The 15706-nt window shown below is 33.7% G+C and overlaps 1 protein-coding gene across 1 annotated transcript in view; it reads right to left on the bottom strand.

The window, feature by feature from the left end:
- Nucleotides 1-1720: 1720 nt before the first annotated feature.
- The window catches only part of LOC126749635 (plexin domain-containing protein 2), a 41499-nt gene continuing 27513 nt past the window's right edge, over nucleotides 1721-15706 (bottom strand). The window contains exons 3-8 of the mRNA XM_050459334.1: nucleotides 13133-13567; nucleotides 8628-8820; nucleotides 4617-4823; nucleotides 4409-4560; nucleotides 3982-4350; nucleotides 1721-2201 (exon numbers count right to left, since the gene is read on the bottom strand). Coding sequence (XP_050315291.1) covers nucleotides 2133-2201; nucleotides 3982-4350; nucleotides 4409-4560; nucleotides 4617-4823; nucleotides 8628-8820; nucleotides 13133-13567 — 1425 coding nt within the window. The 3' untranslated portion in view covers nucleotides 1721-2132. The remainder of the gene's footprint in view (nucleotides 2202-3981; nucleotides 4351-4408; nucleotides 4561-4616; nucleotides 4824-8627; nucleotides 8821-13132; nucleotides 13568-15706) is intronic.

Below are 15706 nucleotides of genomic sequence, written 5' to 3'. Positions count from 1 at the left end.
GTTTTTTACCATTAACATGTATTTTATTAGTTGCAAAATTTTGCATAACTTTTTTGCTATATAAGGCAAAGTTGTTATTTAAAAACTGACATGTACCCCTAATCATAGAACATCTTTTATGCCCTCACCGAAAACGCTGAAAAATTGACGATTTTTGAGAAAAAGTGAAATATTTAAATTTCCGATATTAGTAGAAGGTGGTACAAACCAAAACTGCTGCAGCTCAGTTAATTTTGCACCTAAAAAATTGTTTCATATAGGAAAATCATCTTCAGAGATCTAAGTTTTTTGTAATTACATTAATTACATAAAATATGCCCCTTTACTGGGTGCACATGTCGTTCTTTAAATGAAACCTCTATCTTCAATAACAAAAAAGTTATTGCACATTTTCCTTAGTTAATATAATGGGTTAAACAAAAATATTATTATTATGTATACTTACCCCATATTCTTTTGTAAGGAGGAGAAGGGGATAAATAAAAATTTCCTATGTGAAATTTAGTAAGTACCATTTATTATAGTATAGACTGTTAGGAATAGAACGCTTTAATTCTATATAGTTAAGTGGACATTAAATAATAATAATAACATCTTAATAAACTTGATTTTGTTGTTTCTTTAATCAATTAATTAATTAATAACCGAATTTTTCGTTCAAACTGGTACGACCGTCTCCGGTTTGATCGGTCGGTGGTACCCACATGCTGTAGTTCTCCTTTGAGGCGTCTTCGGCGTAACCCTTGCGTTTCTCTATCTCTGTTTTGTGTTTTCTTTGTTCATTCCTTTTCCGATTCTCCTTCTTCTTTCTCTCGTCTTCGGTGGTCGAGTGGTCATATGCAAATTTTATAACATTAAAGAGGGAGAAGAAGCCAAATAATGATGGTACTTAGGAAGTACCATCAAATGGACGCCTAAGTTGGGACAGAAGAAGACAGCCTAATGTACTAAGTAAATTTGACCTTAAAAGGTATTTTCAAGGTCACTTGAAGGTCGAATCAAGGTAAGTGGTTGTTAGAAAAATTGGTGCAAGTGAGTTTTACCTCGCGGATAATTTTCAAGGTCACTAGAAGGTCGAGACAAGGTAAGTAGTTCGTAGAAAATAAGTGCAAGTGAGTTTGACCTCGCGGATAATTTTCAAGGTCACTAGAAGGTCGAGACAAGGTGAGTAGTTGTTAGAAAAATTGGTGCAAGTGAGTTTGACCTCGCGGACAATTCTCAAGGTCACTCGAAGGTCGAGACAAGGTGATAGGATCGAAGAAAACTTGTTACACATGAGTTTGACCTCGCAGTTAATTTTCAAGGTCACTAGAAGGTCGAGACAAAGTGACAGGTAATAAGAAAACTTGGTGCAGGTGAGTTTGGCCTCGCGGTTAATTTTCAAGGTCACTACAAGGTCGACACAAGGTGACAGGGTCGAAGAAAAATTGTTGCAAGTGAGTTTGACCTCGCGGATAATTTTCAAGGTCACTAGAAGGTCGACACAAGGTGACAGGGTCGAAGAAAAATTGGTGCACTAGAGTTTGACCTCGCAGTTAATTTTCAAGGTCACTAGAAGGTCGAGACAAGGTGATAGGGTCGAAGAAAAATTGAAGAAAACTTGGTGCAAGTGAGTTTGACCTCGCAGTCATATTTCAAGGTCACTCGAAGGTCGAGACAAGGTGAGTAGTTCTTGCATTAGCAGCATTTTTACAGTAGGTGGAAAGAAAAACTTGCGGTGTTCTTTTCTTTATAATACGTATTTATTTATATATAATACCTATATATACAAAAAATGATAATCTAATTTATCTAAGCTTCTTACCTATATATAACTTATCACAGTACATTATTTACTTATTATTTATCAATATGAGAAACGTCTTTAACATACAATTAAACGGCAGAGAGAAATATTTGCTAAAAGACATACAATTAAAAATTATGAAATACTTTGTATTTACAATCGTCAAACAACTAGGCGGTACAGATATGTTCACCTATTTATATACTAGTCTAAATCATAAAAAAATGTGTTGTATTCGTATTTAATTAAAATCTATGAGAGTACCACTACGTCTATTTTTCTAGAAATGGAATGCAATATTACCTATGGTATGAAGTACTTCAGTTAGCCTAAAAACATGAAATTATCACATGTGAATCGTAGCTGCTGTGTATCTAGCTTCGCCCCTCCTCCATCGCCATTGACTGGGTCGATACTATAAAAAAAGAAATCGATCAATAAAATCAAGTCTACAGTTGCCTCTACAGAAAAAATGGGCAGTCTTATGGACCACTCTTTCTTGCAGGGCCACGTGAGCCCCGTGCGTGTCACACCTCCACGAAATTCATGGTCATATGTACAGAGCCAACCTTTGTTTTCATCATAACTGAATGCCAAAACTACAAAATGTACTTGATGTATAACTAAGGATAAGTCCAGACTTTAACAACGTAACGAGACGTTTTGTACCTTAAATTGAAGGTGGAATATTGGTCCAGCGAATGCTGAAAACTATTTTAAAATCTCTTAAGAACTTTTGGACTTATGAGGCAAAATGTCTGCTCATGTCACTTAAGAGACATTAGGGTCCTTGGAGGTGAGTCCCGATGACTTACAATAAGTCGAGGAATTCTTAACTTAGAAAGACATTTTGTACCTTAAATTGAAGCTGGAACACTTGCCCAGCGAATGTTAAAAACTATTTTAAAATATCTCAACTAATTTCAAACTTATGAGGCAAAATGTCTGCCCATGTTATATAAGAGACATTATGGTCCATGGAGGTGAGTCTCGATGACTTAGTATAAGTCCAGGAATTCTTAACTTAAAAAGACGTTTTGTACCTTAAATTGAAGCTGGAACACTTGCCCAGCGAATGTTAAAAAACTGTTTTAAAATATCTCAACTAATTTCAAACTTATGAGGCAAAATGTCTGCCCATGTTATATAAGAGACATTATGGTCCATGGAGGTGAGTCTCAATGACTTAGGATAAGTCCAGGGATTCTTAACCTAGGAAAACGCTTTGTATCTTAAATTGAAGCTAGAACACTTGCCCAACGAATGTTAAAAACTATTTTAAAATATCTCAACTATTTTCGAACTTATGAGGCAAAATGTCTGCCCATGTTATATAAGAGACATTAGGGTCCATGGAGGTGGGTCCCGATGACTAATGATAAGTCCAAGAATTCTTAACTTAAAAAGACGCTTTGTATCTTAAATTGAAGGTGTACCATTGGTCCAGCGAATGCTAAAGACTATTTACAATCTCTTAACTACTCTCGAACTTATGAGGCAAAAAGTCTGCCCATGTTATATAAGAGACATTTGGGTCCATTAAGGTGAGTCTCGATGACTTAGGATAAGTCCAGTATTTCTTAACCTTGAAAGATGCTTTGTACCCTAAATGGAAGCTGAAACACTTGCCCAGCGAATGTTAAAAACTATTTTAAAATATCTCAACTATTTTCAAACTTATGAGGCAAAATGTCTGTCCATGTTATATAAGAGACATTATGGTCCATGGAGGTGAGTCTCGATGACTTAGGATAAGTCCAGGGATTCTTAACCTAGAAAGACGCTTTGTATCTTAAATTAAAAGTAGAACATTGGTCCAGCGAATGCTGAAGACTATTTTAAAATCTCTTAAGAACTTTTGGACTTATGAGGCAAAATGTCTGCCCATTAAGGTCCATGGAGGCGAGTCCCGATGACTTACGATAAGTCCAGGAATTTTTAACTTAGGAAGACGTTTTGTATTTGATAATATTATACGATACGTTGCTTGGGTAACTTATCGGTACTTTTTTACCCAATTATCAGGACTAAAAATGAAAACCACTTAGCGCATGTCAAGTTGTTGCCACTAACTTCAGACGTGTCAGCCAGCACCATCTAGGTATTTAAACGACAACCTCTAATTCAAGTGTTTTAATAATTTCAAATTTTTAAGGGTGTTAAACCTAATCAAACTTAACCTATAAATCCCTTACCCTTATCAAAATCTGACCGCTAGTAGTGTGGGGGTTCCTATAAGCGTAGGCCATCCATGATATTCCAGACCCAATGACCATTAACATCACGAAAATGATGGCGATACACCCGGAGGTTCCTAGGGGAGCATCCCTCCTTCTACTAGCTAGGGTTCCCATGTAATCCTCGTCACCATATTTGCTCACTCCCTCCACCTCGTCGTTTAACGTTTGATTAGTAGATTCGTAGCCAAACTTCTCAAAATAACGCAGATTGGCACAATGCTCTGGCGAAGACACGTTACGCAAGGGACAGTTCTTGTCCAACCACAGCTGTCTGTTGCGATCTGTACCTGTAGAGCATTGGTTCAAACTGGGACACCAGGAACACTAGAAAGAGTGAGTTTTAATTATGGGGATTCAACACAGAGGGAGGGATTTTGCATACGTTTAATCCAAGTTGATTGGTCAAGCAAGAAGAACAGTTAAGGAGGTCCAGACAGGTCGGCAAGGCCTTCAGGTAAATCGCTGTCCAGTTTCTGATCTCCTCCTTATTGAAGCTGACCCGATGGTACTCGTAAATGGTTTTACGTCTGACGTCTGATGATGACAATTAATAAGAAGACTTGAATGAATGAAATATTTGATCAACTTACAAAACACTGTTCGATCTAAGATGTATGCGTCAGACAAACCGATTTTTACTGGGTGAAACTTGTCGTCGATGTTCTTAATGGGGATCGAGACGTTTTTATAGACGAAAATGATGTCGCCGTTCTTGTTTAGGGTCACTTGGAATGTGAACACGCTGCCAGGTTTGTCCTGCAGGTCTACCCTGTCCCACTCAACCGTGAACGAGGTTCCTGTAACATAAAGATTAAATTGATTTATTGAGTGTGTTAAAAATGGTAACAGAAATATGTACATGTCGCGACATCTCGGGACATAGCTTGTGACTCACAGTTCCTTCGTTGGCCTGAATGTTTCTTCCTGATCTGTTTACTGACTACGAGTTAATTAAGAGTGTACTGCGTCATTTTCGCTCTAGTGTTCCCTTGGGTGAAGTACATTATTCAACATTTTTATGACAGTTTATTAATAAATAGAACCTTTCTCTCACTTTTGCCCAAGCTTCAAGGTTCGAAGGTTTCAAAGGTTTCAAGCTTCAAGAACTTGTGGATTTTGTTCTTGTTATTTGATTAAAAATTCCTTAATTTTTGCCTCTAAGGAAATTGTGTTCTGTTATTGTTGTACATGTTTTTCTTTTTTAAATAAAATTATCCTTAGCCCCCCGCCCACCCCGCACAGCTTACCAGTGAGAAATTCTTCTGCAAAATCGCTATTTTTCAAAATTGTGTGCGTGAACAATAAATGATTTCGTCCATAATATCTCATCCAATAACACTGTTTTTGTATTAAATATTTATGTATATTATAAATATATAATTATGTCAAATTTAAATTAACAAATTGTGTCATTAGATATGCATATTAATTGGAAAAACAATGATTTTGCAGAATAATTTATTACTGGATAAAGGTGTGGGGTGGGTGGGGGGGTAAGGGTAATGATATTAAAAAAATCTCTTTTTTTGCAGAAAGTAATATAGAAAAATAAGAGGAAAAAATTTAATTTATTGAATAATTCCCTTTTTCAGGTTATAGAAAATTAATAAAAAATTGCTTAATTTTTATCAATAATACCCTTGCCCCCCCACCCACCCCACACATTTTCCCAGTAAGAAATATTTTAATTTTGGAATTTTTAAGGGAAACTTTGGAAAATTGAGTATAGCTTGTTTTTGGTACATTTTTCAAAAAAGTTTTATGAGCCTTTTTTGAAGGTTTTTGAGTAATTTAACCTTTTATAAAAAAAAATTATTTAAAAAAAAATTTTTTTTTTCAAATATTTCCATTTATTTAAAAATCCTTTATATAGGTTCTTTATTCTGAGGTTTACGACTAAATGTTATTTCATATGATTTATTCAATTTTTAATCAGAATTCCAATGCACCAAAAAAGTATTCAATATTCCCAATAGTTTTCTAGAAAATGAGGCAAAACTATTTTGTGGTTTTCCTCAATTTTCTGGAAAATTGTTGGATCTAAAAATAATTCTTCTATTGCATCTGATACGCATTGATAATCCAAACAACTTTTGTTTAAACAGTTTTTTCCTACATCCAATAGTTTTCCGGAAAAAAAATAAAAACTAAAATTATGAACAATTTCCTATGGGTATCCCTTTGGATTTTTTGAGGAAGGCTTTTTGGGTATAACTTTTTTCTGGTACATTTTTCAAAAAAATTTTATAAGACTTTTTTGAAGGTTTTTGAGTAATTTATTCATTTATAAAAAATAAATAACTTTTTTCAAAAAAAAATTTTTTTCTAATTTTTTACCCAAAATTTTTCCAATTATTCAAAAATTCTTCATAACTTCTTTATTTTGAGGTTTACGACTAAATGTTATTCTATATAATTTGTTCTATTTTTGATCGGGATTCCAATGCTCCAAGAAAATTTTCAATATTCCCTATAGTTTTCGAGAAAATAAGAAAAAACTGTTTCGAGGTTTTCATCAATTTTATGGAAAACTGTTGGATCTAAAAATTATTCTTTTATCGTATATGATGCGCATTGACAATCCAAACAACTTTTGTTTAAACAGTTTTTTCCTACATCCAATAGTTTTCCAGAAAAAAAAATAAAAACTGAAATTATGAACAATTTCCCATGGGTACCCCTTTGCATTTTTTGAGGAAGCCTTTTTGGGTATAACTTTTTTCTGGTACATTTTTCAAAAAAGTTTTATAAGACTTTTTTGAAGGCTTTTGAGTAATTTATCCATTTATAAAAAATAAATAACTTTTTTCAAAAAAATTTTTTTTTTCAAATTTTTTACCCAACATTTTTCCAATTATTCCAAAATCCTTCATAACTTCTTTATTTTGAGGTTTACGACTAAATATTATTCTATATGATTTGTTCTATTTTTGATCAGGATTCCAATGCTCCAAGAAAATTTTCAATATTCCCTATAGTTTTCGAGAAAATAAGAAAAACTGTTTCGAGGTTTTCCTCAATTTTCTAGAAAACTGTTAGATCTAAAAATAATTCTTCTATTACATATGATGCGCATTGATAATCCAAACAACTTTTGTTTAAACAGTTTTTTTCTGCATCCAATTTTTTTCCAGAAAAAAAATAAAAACTAAAATTATGAACAATTTTCCATGGGTACCCCTTTGGAATTTTTGAGGAAGGCTCTTTGGGTATAACTTTTTTCTGGTACATTTTTCAAAAAAGTTTTATAGGACTTTTTTGAAGCTTTTTGAGTAATTTATCCGTTTATAAAAAAAATAAAATTTAAAAAAAAAAATAATCAGTTATTCCAAAATTTTTTCAGTTATTCAAAAATCCTTCATAACTTCTTTATTTTGAGGTTAACGACTAAATGTTATTCTATATGATTTGTTCTATTTTTGATCGGGATTCCAATCCTCCAAGAAAATTTTCAATATTCCCTATAGTTTTCGAGAAAATAAGAAAAAAACTGTTTCGAGGTTTTCCTCAATTTTCTGGAAAATTGTTGAACTTAAAAATTATTTTTCTATTGCGTATGATGCATATTGACAATTCAAACATTTTTTGTTAAAACAGTTTTTTTCTCCATCCAATAGTTTTCCAGAAAAAAAATGAAAACTGAAATTATGAACAATTTCCCTTTGCATTTTTTGAGGAAGCCTTTTTTGGTATAACTTTTTTCTGGTACATTTTTCAAGAAAGTTTTATGGGACTTTTTTGAAGCTTTTTAAGTAATTTACCCGTTTATAAAAAAAAATTAATTTTTTCAAAAAAAATTTTTTTTTTTCATTTTTTACCCAAAATTTTTCCAATTATACAAAAATCCTTCATAATTTTTTTATTTTGAGGCTTACGACTAAATGTTATTCTATATGATTTGTTCTATTTTTGATCAGGATTCCAATGCTCCAAGAAAATTTTCAATATTCCCTATAGTTTTCGAGAAAATGAGGAAAAATTGTTGAGGTAAGGGTAATGCTATTTAAAAAAAAAAAAAATTCTGCAGAAAATAATATAGAAAAACGAGAGGAAAAAATTAAATTTATTGAATAATTCCCTTTTTCAGGTTACAGAAAATTAATAATAATTTGCTTATTTTTTATTAAAAATATCCTTCTCCCCCCACCCACCCTGCACATGTACCCAGTAAGAAATTTTTCAGCAAAATCACTGTTTTTTAAATTATTATGCATCAATAAGGGACGATTTCGTCGTAAATATCCAATCTAATAACACAGTTTGTTTATTTAAATTTGATATAATTTTATATAGATTTCGCGTTTCATTCCTACCACAGTGTTACATTTTAAGACTATTTTGTATATAGATTAATTGTTCTAAATACCAATTATTTATTGATTAATATTATTATTTGCTTCTAATTCTCTCACAGTCTTTTGGTCAGCTCTCGGTGCGTCTTGCCTTGTTTTATATCTCATTCTTCTTGTTTACTACCTCGTTCTCACTTCCTACAGTCTCGCTCTTCTTGTTTCTAACACCACTTGCACCTGACTCAGGAACACTTTTATGCCAGAACCACACTCTTCACATCGACAATTAATTTAATATAAACGACTTACCATTGTCCACGTATCTCACGACGCTGTCATTGGAGATCCCAGTATCAAAATTCGCCATTAATGGAGCAATGTACTGCGTTGCAGCTAACCAGGAGTGCACGTAGTTCCCTGTGTAGAGGAATCCACCGGTGGCTATGGTCACATTTTGTATGTATCGTCCATAAAACGGGAATTCGAAGGAGAGTTTTACCGTCTAAAAATCGAACGGTTCATGTTCATTGGATAAACTTGGTGAGGTATTCATAACCAAGAGGTCAAACTTATAAACAAACTTGCAACCAGTTATTTACGTGAGGACTCTTGGTTTTGAATGGAATGTGTTATAGGGAATTTCATGGAATATTTACAGAAGTTAAAGTCACTTTTCCAGGCAGTTCAGACTATCGGGAATCATTTTTTGCAACTTTCAAGCATTCGAAAGCGTCAGTTTCTTTCCAGGGAACTATTTGGAAGTCGTTTGAACTCCCTGGAATAGTCACTTGAATACTTTTCAGTTAATGTGAACATTTTCAAGCATTTAATGCAATTGTGACTTAATTGCAGATACTTTTTGCTATGTCCAGGCAATTGAAGGACAGGAGTTGAATAAGAAGTGAGTGGTCTGCTTGAAGAACAATCTCTGCCCTCAGATGTCACTGTCTAAAATTCCCAAAATTTTGGAAAATTTTATCGATTAATTTGAATCTTGAGAAACATTTGTTAAGAAGAGTCTTCTGAGTATTAGGCTTTTTGTTTCATCAAAATATTCCCAGTAGTTTTTCAGATATTCGACTTAGAAGTGAGTGGTCAGTTTAAAGGACAGTCTCTGCCCTCAGATGTCACTGTCTAAAATTTCCAATATTTTGGAAAGTTTTCTGGATTAATTTAAATTTTGAGGAACATTTGTTAAGAAGAGTCTTCTGAGTATTAAGCTTCTTGTTTCATCAAAATAATCCCAGTAGTTTCTCAGATATTTGACTTAGAAGTGAGTGGTCACTTTAAAGAACAGTCTTTGCCCTCAGATGTCACTGTTTAAAATTTTAAATATTTTGGAAAATTTCCTGGATTAATTTAAATCCTAAGGAACAATTATCAAGAAGAGTCTTCTGAGTATTAAGCTTTTTGTTTCATCAAAATATTCCCACTAGTTTTTTAGATATTGGACTTAGAAGTGAGTGGTCAGTTTAAAGGACAATTTTTGCCCTCAGATGTAACTCTAAAATTCCCAATATTTTGGAAAATTTTCTAGATTAATTTAAATCCTGAGGAATATTTATCAAGAAGAGTCTTCTGAGTATTAAGCTTTTTGTTTCATCAAAATATTCCCACTAGTTTTTCAGATATTGAACTTAAAAGTGAGTGATCAGTTTAAAGGACAATTTTTGCCCTCAGATGTAACTCTAAAATTCCCAATATTTTGGAAAATTTTCTAGATTAATTTAAGTCCTGAAGAATATTTATCAAGAAGAGTCTTCTGAGTATTAAGCTTTTTATTTCATCAAAATATTCCCACTAGTTTTTCAGATATTGGACTTAAAAGTGAGTGATCAGTTTGAAGAACAATTTCTGCCCTCAGGATAATTATGTCATATTTCGTCCCCTACAAGTACCTGAAAGCATCAAGTTCCACCAAAAAACTGCTTGGAATCAGTTTCAACTGCCTGCAATAAGCAGTTGAGTTCCAAGCAGTTAAAGTCAACTTTTCAAAGCATCTGATGCAATTTTGACTTGATTGAAGTAATTTTTTAATACGTCCAGGCAACTACAGCTATTGGAAGTAATTTTCTGGTGCTTCTAATAACTTGAAAGCGTCAATTTCTTCCAGGAAATTGTTCGGAAGTAGTTTCAACTGCCTGGAATAGTCACTTAAGTTCTAAGTAATGACAGTTAGTTTTCCAAAGCATCTGATGCAATTTTCACTTAATTAAGGTAATTTTTTCATAAATCCGGGCAGTTAAAACTAATAGAAGTCATTTTCCGATATTTCCAGGCAGTTGAAAGCGTCAATAGCGCAACTGCGACTATTAGAAGTCATTTTCTGGCGCTCTCAATAATTTGAAAGCATCAATTTCCCTCAGGGAATTTGATTTTTTAAAAAAGCAGTTTTAACTGCCTAAAATAATCACTTGAGTTTTAAATAGTTAGAGTCAACTTTTCCAAGCATTTCATGCAATTTCGACTTCACTGAAGTCGTTTTTTTGGTACGTCCAAGGAGTTAAATGCTTCAACGTCTTACAGGGACCATCTCTTAATTTCCAGAATTTACAGTCACTTTTCCAGGCTGTTGAAAGCATCATTTTTCTCTAGTGAGTGGTTTCAAAGTAGTTTCAATTGTCTAGAATAGTCACTCGAGTTCAAAGCAGTTAAAGTCAACTTTTCAAAGCATCTGATGCAATTTTGACTTAATTAAAGTCATTTTTTGATACGTCCAGGCAATTGAGGCCATTGGGAGTCACTAAAAGCGTCAATTTCTCTCAGAAAATTGCTTAGAAGCAGTTTCAACTGCCTGGACTAGTTACTTAAATTCCAAGCAGTCAATGTCAACTTTTTCAAGCATCTGATGCAATTTTCACTTAATTGAAGTCGTTTTTTGATACGTCCAGGCAATTGAGGCCATTGGGAGTCACTAAAAGCGTCAATTTTTCTCTAGGAATTACTTGAAAGCAGTTTCAACTTTTTCAAGCATCTGATGCAATTTTCATTAATTTGAAGTCATTGTTTAATACTTCCAGGCAATTGAGGCTATTGGGAGTCACTAAAAGCGTCAATTTCTCTCAGGGAATTACTTGGAAGCAGTTTCTACTGGCTGGAATAGTTACTTGAGTTCTAAATAGTTAGAGTCAACTTTTCCAAACATTTGATGCAATTTTGACTTAATTGAAGTCATTTTTTGATACGTTCAGGCAATTGAGGCTATTGGGAGTCACTAAAAGCGTCAATTTCTTGCAGAGAATTATTTGGAAATAGTTTCAACTGCCTGATATAGTCACTTGAGTTCTAAATAGTTAGAGTCAACTTTTCCAAGCATTTCATGCAATTTCGACTTCACTGAAGTCGTTTTTTTGGTACGTCCAAGGAGTTAAATGCTTCAACGTCTTACAGGGACCATCTCCTAATTTCCAGAAGTTACAGTCACTTTTCCATGCAGTTAAAAGCGTCATTTTTCTCCAGTGAGTGGCTTCGAAGTAGTTTCAATTGCCTAGAATAGTCACTCGAGTTCAAAGCAGGTAAAGTCAACTTTCCCAAGCATTTAATGCAATTTTGACTTCACTGAAGTCATTTTTTGATACGTCCAGGCAATTGAAGCCACTGGGAGTCACTAAAAGCGTCAATTTCTCTCAGAAAATTGCTTGGAAGCAGTTTCAACTGCCTGGAATAGTTACTCGAATTTTAAGCAGTTAAAGTCAACTTTTCAAGCATCTGAAGCAATTTTCACTTAATTGAAGTCATTTTTTGATACGTCCAGGCAATTGAAGCAATTGGGAGTCACTAAAAGCGTCAATTTCTCTCAGAGAATTGCTTGGAAGCAGTTTCAACTGCCTGGAATAGTTACTCGAATTTTAAGCAGTTAAAGTCAACTTTTCAAGCATCTGAAGCAATTTTCACTTAATTGAAGTCATATTTTGATACGTCCAGGCAATTGAGGCCATTGGGAGTCACTAAAAGCGTCAATTTCTCTCTAGGAATTACTTGGAAGCAGTTTCAACTGCCTGGAATAGTCACTTCAATTCCAATCAGTTAAAGTCAACTTTTCCAAGCATTTGGTGCAATTTTAACTTATTGAAGTCATTTTTTATACGTCCAGGCACTTGAGGCTATTGGGAGTTACTAAAAGCGTCAATTTCTCTCAGAAAATTGCTTGGAAGCAGTATCAACTGCCTGGAATAGTCAATTCAATTTCAATTAGTTAAAGCCAATTTTTCCAGTCATCTGAAGCAATTTTAACATAATTGAAGTCATTTTTTGATACACCTATACAATTATGGCCATTGAAGGTCACTTTCCGGCACTTTCAGGCAGTTGAAAGCGTCAATTCCTTCTAAGGCATTGCTTGAAAGTAGTCTCAACTGCCTGAAATAGTCACTTGACTTCCAATCATTCCGAGTCAACTTTTCCAGTCATCTGATGCAAATTTTTACTTAATTTAAGTCATTTTTTGACACATCCAGGTAGCTGAAATTATTGGGAGTTATTTTTCAGCTTTTCCAATTAAGAACAGCAATTTTACAATTACCAATTAATAAGAACAATTTAGAGTGTCAATCTGGCATAAATACAAGTAATAGGACAAAGAACAATTTATATACTACATACTCCACTATGCACTACATTAAATGGTCATTCACAACCACGTGTCCAGCCGTGAACAAACCTGCGTCACTTCTGATCAACTGGCGCAAAATCCCCAGTGAACCAATGCGAGAAGCTGAAAGTGCCTATACAGCTACGTCTGGTTTCTTGGTTGTGAATGGACCTTTAGGTACTGCACTAAATCACTTACGTATATCGGTAAGGTAACGACTTACCGCAGCTCTCCTATGTGAATTAGAAAGCAAATCGTTCACTTTGACGTCGGCCTGTTTGGACATGTCCACCCAGAACTCCTTCCCCTTTTCTGGATCGTTGTACATGGTACTGTTATAAAATATGTGGTTGTCATACTTGATGTTGGTGATGTTATTCTTCGCCAAATCCTGTTTCTCGATGTCGTCACCTCCGTTTACGTCTTCGGGTGTAAGATCCGGAAAGTCCGGCATCACTCCCGGAGGCATATCGGGTTCTGGCGAAATCGTTGAGACATTCGGAGGTGCGTTGGTGGTGATTGGTGGATGTATTACGGCGATTTGATCACGTAGTACTGATGTATTGGTTACATTGGGCCACCTTTGTCCAGTACCATTGGCACCGAGAATTTCGATTTTCTTCAGGCCGTCTGGTAGCTTTGAGGGTTTCTGCCAGGTCTGGAATCAACATAGAAATTAGGTAAATGTCATAAAAATAGTGGGAGTATTCGTAAAAGGGTTCTGGTTTAAGAAAGAGTGTTTCTTGCTTAATAATTTGATGTAAGAAAGATTCTTGTGCCTTAAAAACTTATTGAGTTAGAGGGAATTTTGTCCACTAAGGTCCACCTAATTTGAGGTTTTTACAACGTTATTAAAAATAAACGATTTTTATTTATTAGCTGACATTTTTAGTCATAACTTGGAAACTACTTGGGATATTCTCATAATTTTTTCATATCCTTATAATGGCATTCCTGAGGATGGATTTGAGGGTAAAAACGTCTCTTTGGATTAAAAATTAAGGTAGCTAAGGCTGTTTTGGTTGTGGTAGTTTTTTTTGCTATTTTTCTTAACAAATTCTAACTTTCCTTGTGAATATCTTAAGAAATAATGGGGATATTCTTAAAAGGATTTTAGTGCAAGAATAAGCATTTCTTACCAGATAATTACATATGAGAACGATTTTTGTACCTCAAAAACTTTTTGAGTTAGAGTCAATTTTCTCCACCAAGGTCCCAGAGCCACCGTATTTGTGGTTTTTAGAACAATATTGGAAATAAACGATTTTTATTTATTAGCTGACATTTTTGGACATCACATGGAAACTACTTGAGATATTCTCATAATTTTTTTACATCGTTATAATGGGATTCCTGAGGATGGATTTAAGTAGAAACGTCGTCCTGGGTTAAAAATTAAGGTAACTAAGGCTGTTTTAGTTGAAGTAGATTTTTGTGCTACTTCTCTTGGCAAATATTGATTTCCTTGAGAATATCCTAAAAAATGATGGGAATATTCTTAAAAGAGTTTTAGTCTAAAAAAGGGTAATTTTGGCTTAACAATCTCATATGTAGAGAATGTTTCTACCTCAAAAACTTTTTGAGTTAGAGGAAGTTTTGTCCATCAAGGTCCTAGTCACCAAATTTGAAATTTTTAGAACTATATTGCAATCACAAGATATTTATGTATTAATCGACGATTTTGGTCATAACTTTGAAACCACTAAAGATATTCTCATAATTTTTTCACGTTCTTATAATGGCATTCCTGAGGATGGATTTGAGGGTAAAAACGTCTCTTTGGATTAAAAATTAAGGTAGCTAAGGCTGTTTTGGTTGTGGTAGTTTTTTTTTGCTATTTTTCTTAACAAATTCTAACTTTCCTTGTGAATATCTTAAGAAATAATGGGGATGATCTTAAAAAGGTTTTAGTGCAAGAAAGTCCATTTCTTGCCAAACAATTTAAAATAAAAACGATTATTGTACCTCAAAAACTTTTAGAGTTTGAGGGAGTTTTGTCCATCAAGGTCCTAGAGTCACCAAATTGGAAATTTTTAGAACCATATTGCAATTACAAGATTTTTATTTATTACCCGACATTTTCGGTAGTAACTTGGGAACTATTTAAGATATTCTCATAATTTTTTCACATCCTTATAACGGCATTCCTAAGGACGGATTTGAGGGTAAAAACGTCTCTCTGGATTAAAAATTGAGGTAGCTAGGGCTGTTTTGGTTGGGGTAGTTTTTTTTGCTACTTTTACTAACAAATTCTAACTTTCCTTGTGAATATCTTAAGAAATAATGGGGATATTCTTAAAAGGGTTTTAGTGCAAGAAAGTCTATTTCTTGCCAAACAATTTCATATACAAAGGATTATTGTACCTAAAAAACTTTTTGAGTTAGATGAAATTTCGTCCCTCAAGCTCCTAGAGCCACAAAATTTCAAATTTTTAGAACCATATTGCAATCACAAGATTTTTATTTATTACCCGACATTTTTGGTGATAACTTAAAAACTACTTAACATATACCTATAATTGTTTTAAACCATTATAGTGTGATTCCTGAGGATAAATATGAGGGTAAAAACGCCATTCTAGGTTAAGAATTGAGGTAGTAGAGGCTGTTTTGATCGAGGTGATTTTTTTTTGCTAATTTTAACAAATTTACGGTTCAATTGCCTGGAATTGCAAAATAATTTTAACAGAAACGTCATCAATAGATTCTATAATTATTTCAAGCATGTGACAGTGCCTGATATATCAAGAAAATCGATCTACCTGCCTGAAATGTTAAAAAAAAAAAAACAAAACAT

This window comes from Anthonomus grandis, unplaced genomic scaffold, assembly GCF_022605725.1.
Source record: "Anthonomus grandis grandis unplaced genomic scaffold, icAntGran1.3 ctg00000400.1, whole genome shotgun sequence".
Taxonomy (NCBI): Eukaryota; Metazoa; Arthropoda; class Insecta; order Coleoptera; family Curculionidae; genus Anthonomus; species Anthonomus grandis.
This window is presented reverse-complemented; position numbering and strand designations above follow the sequence as displayed.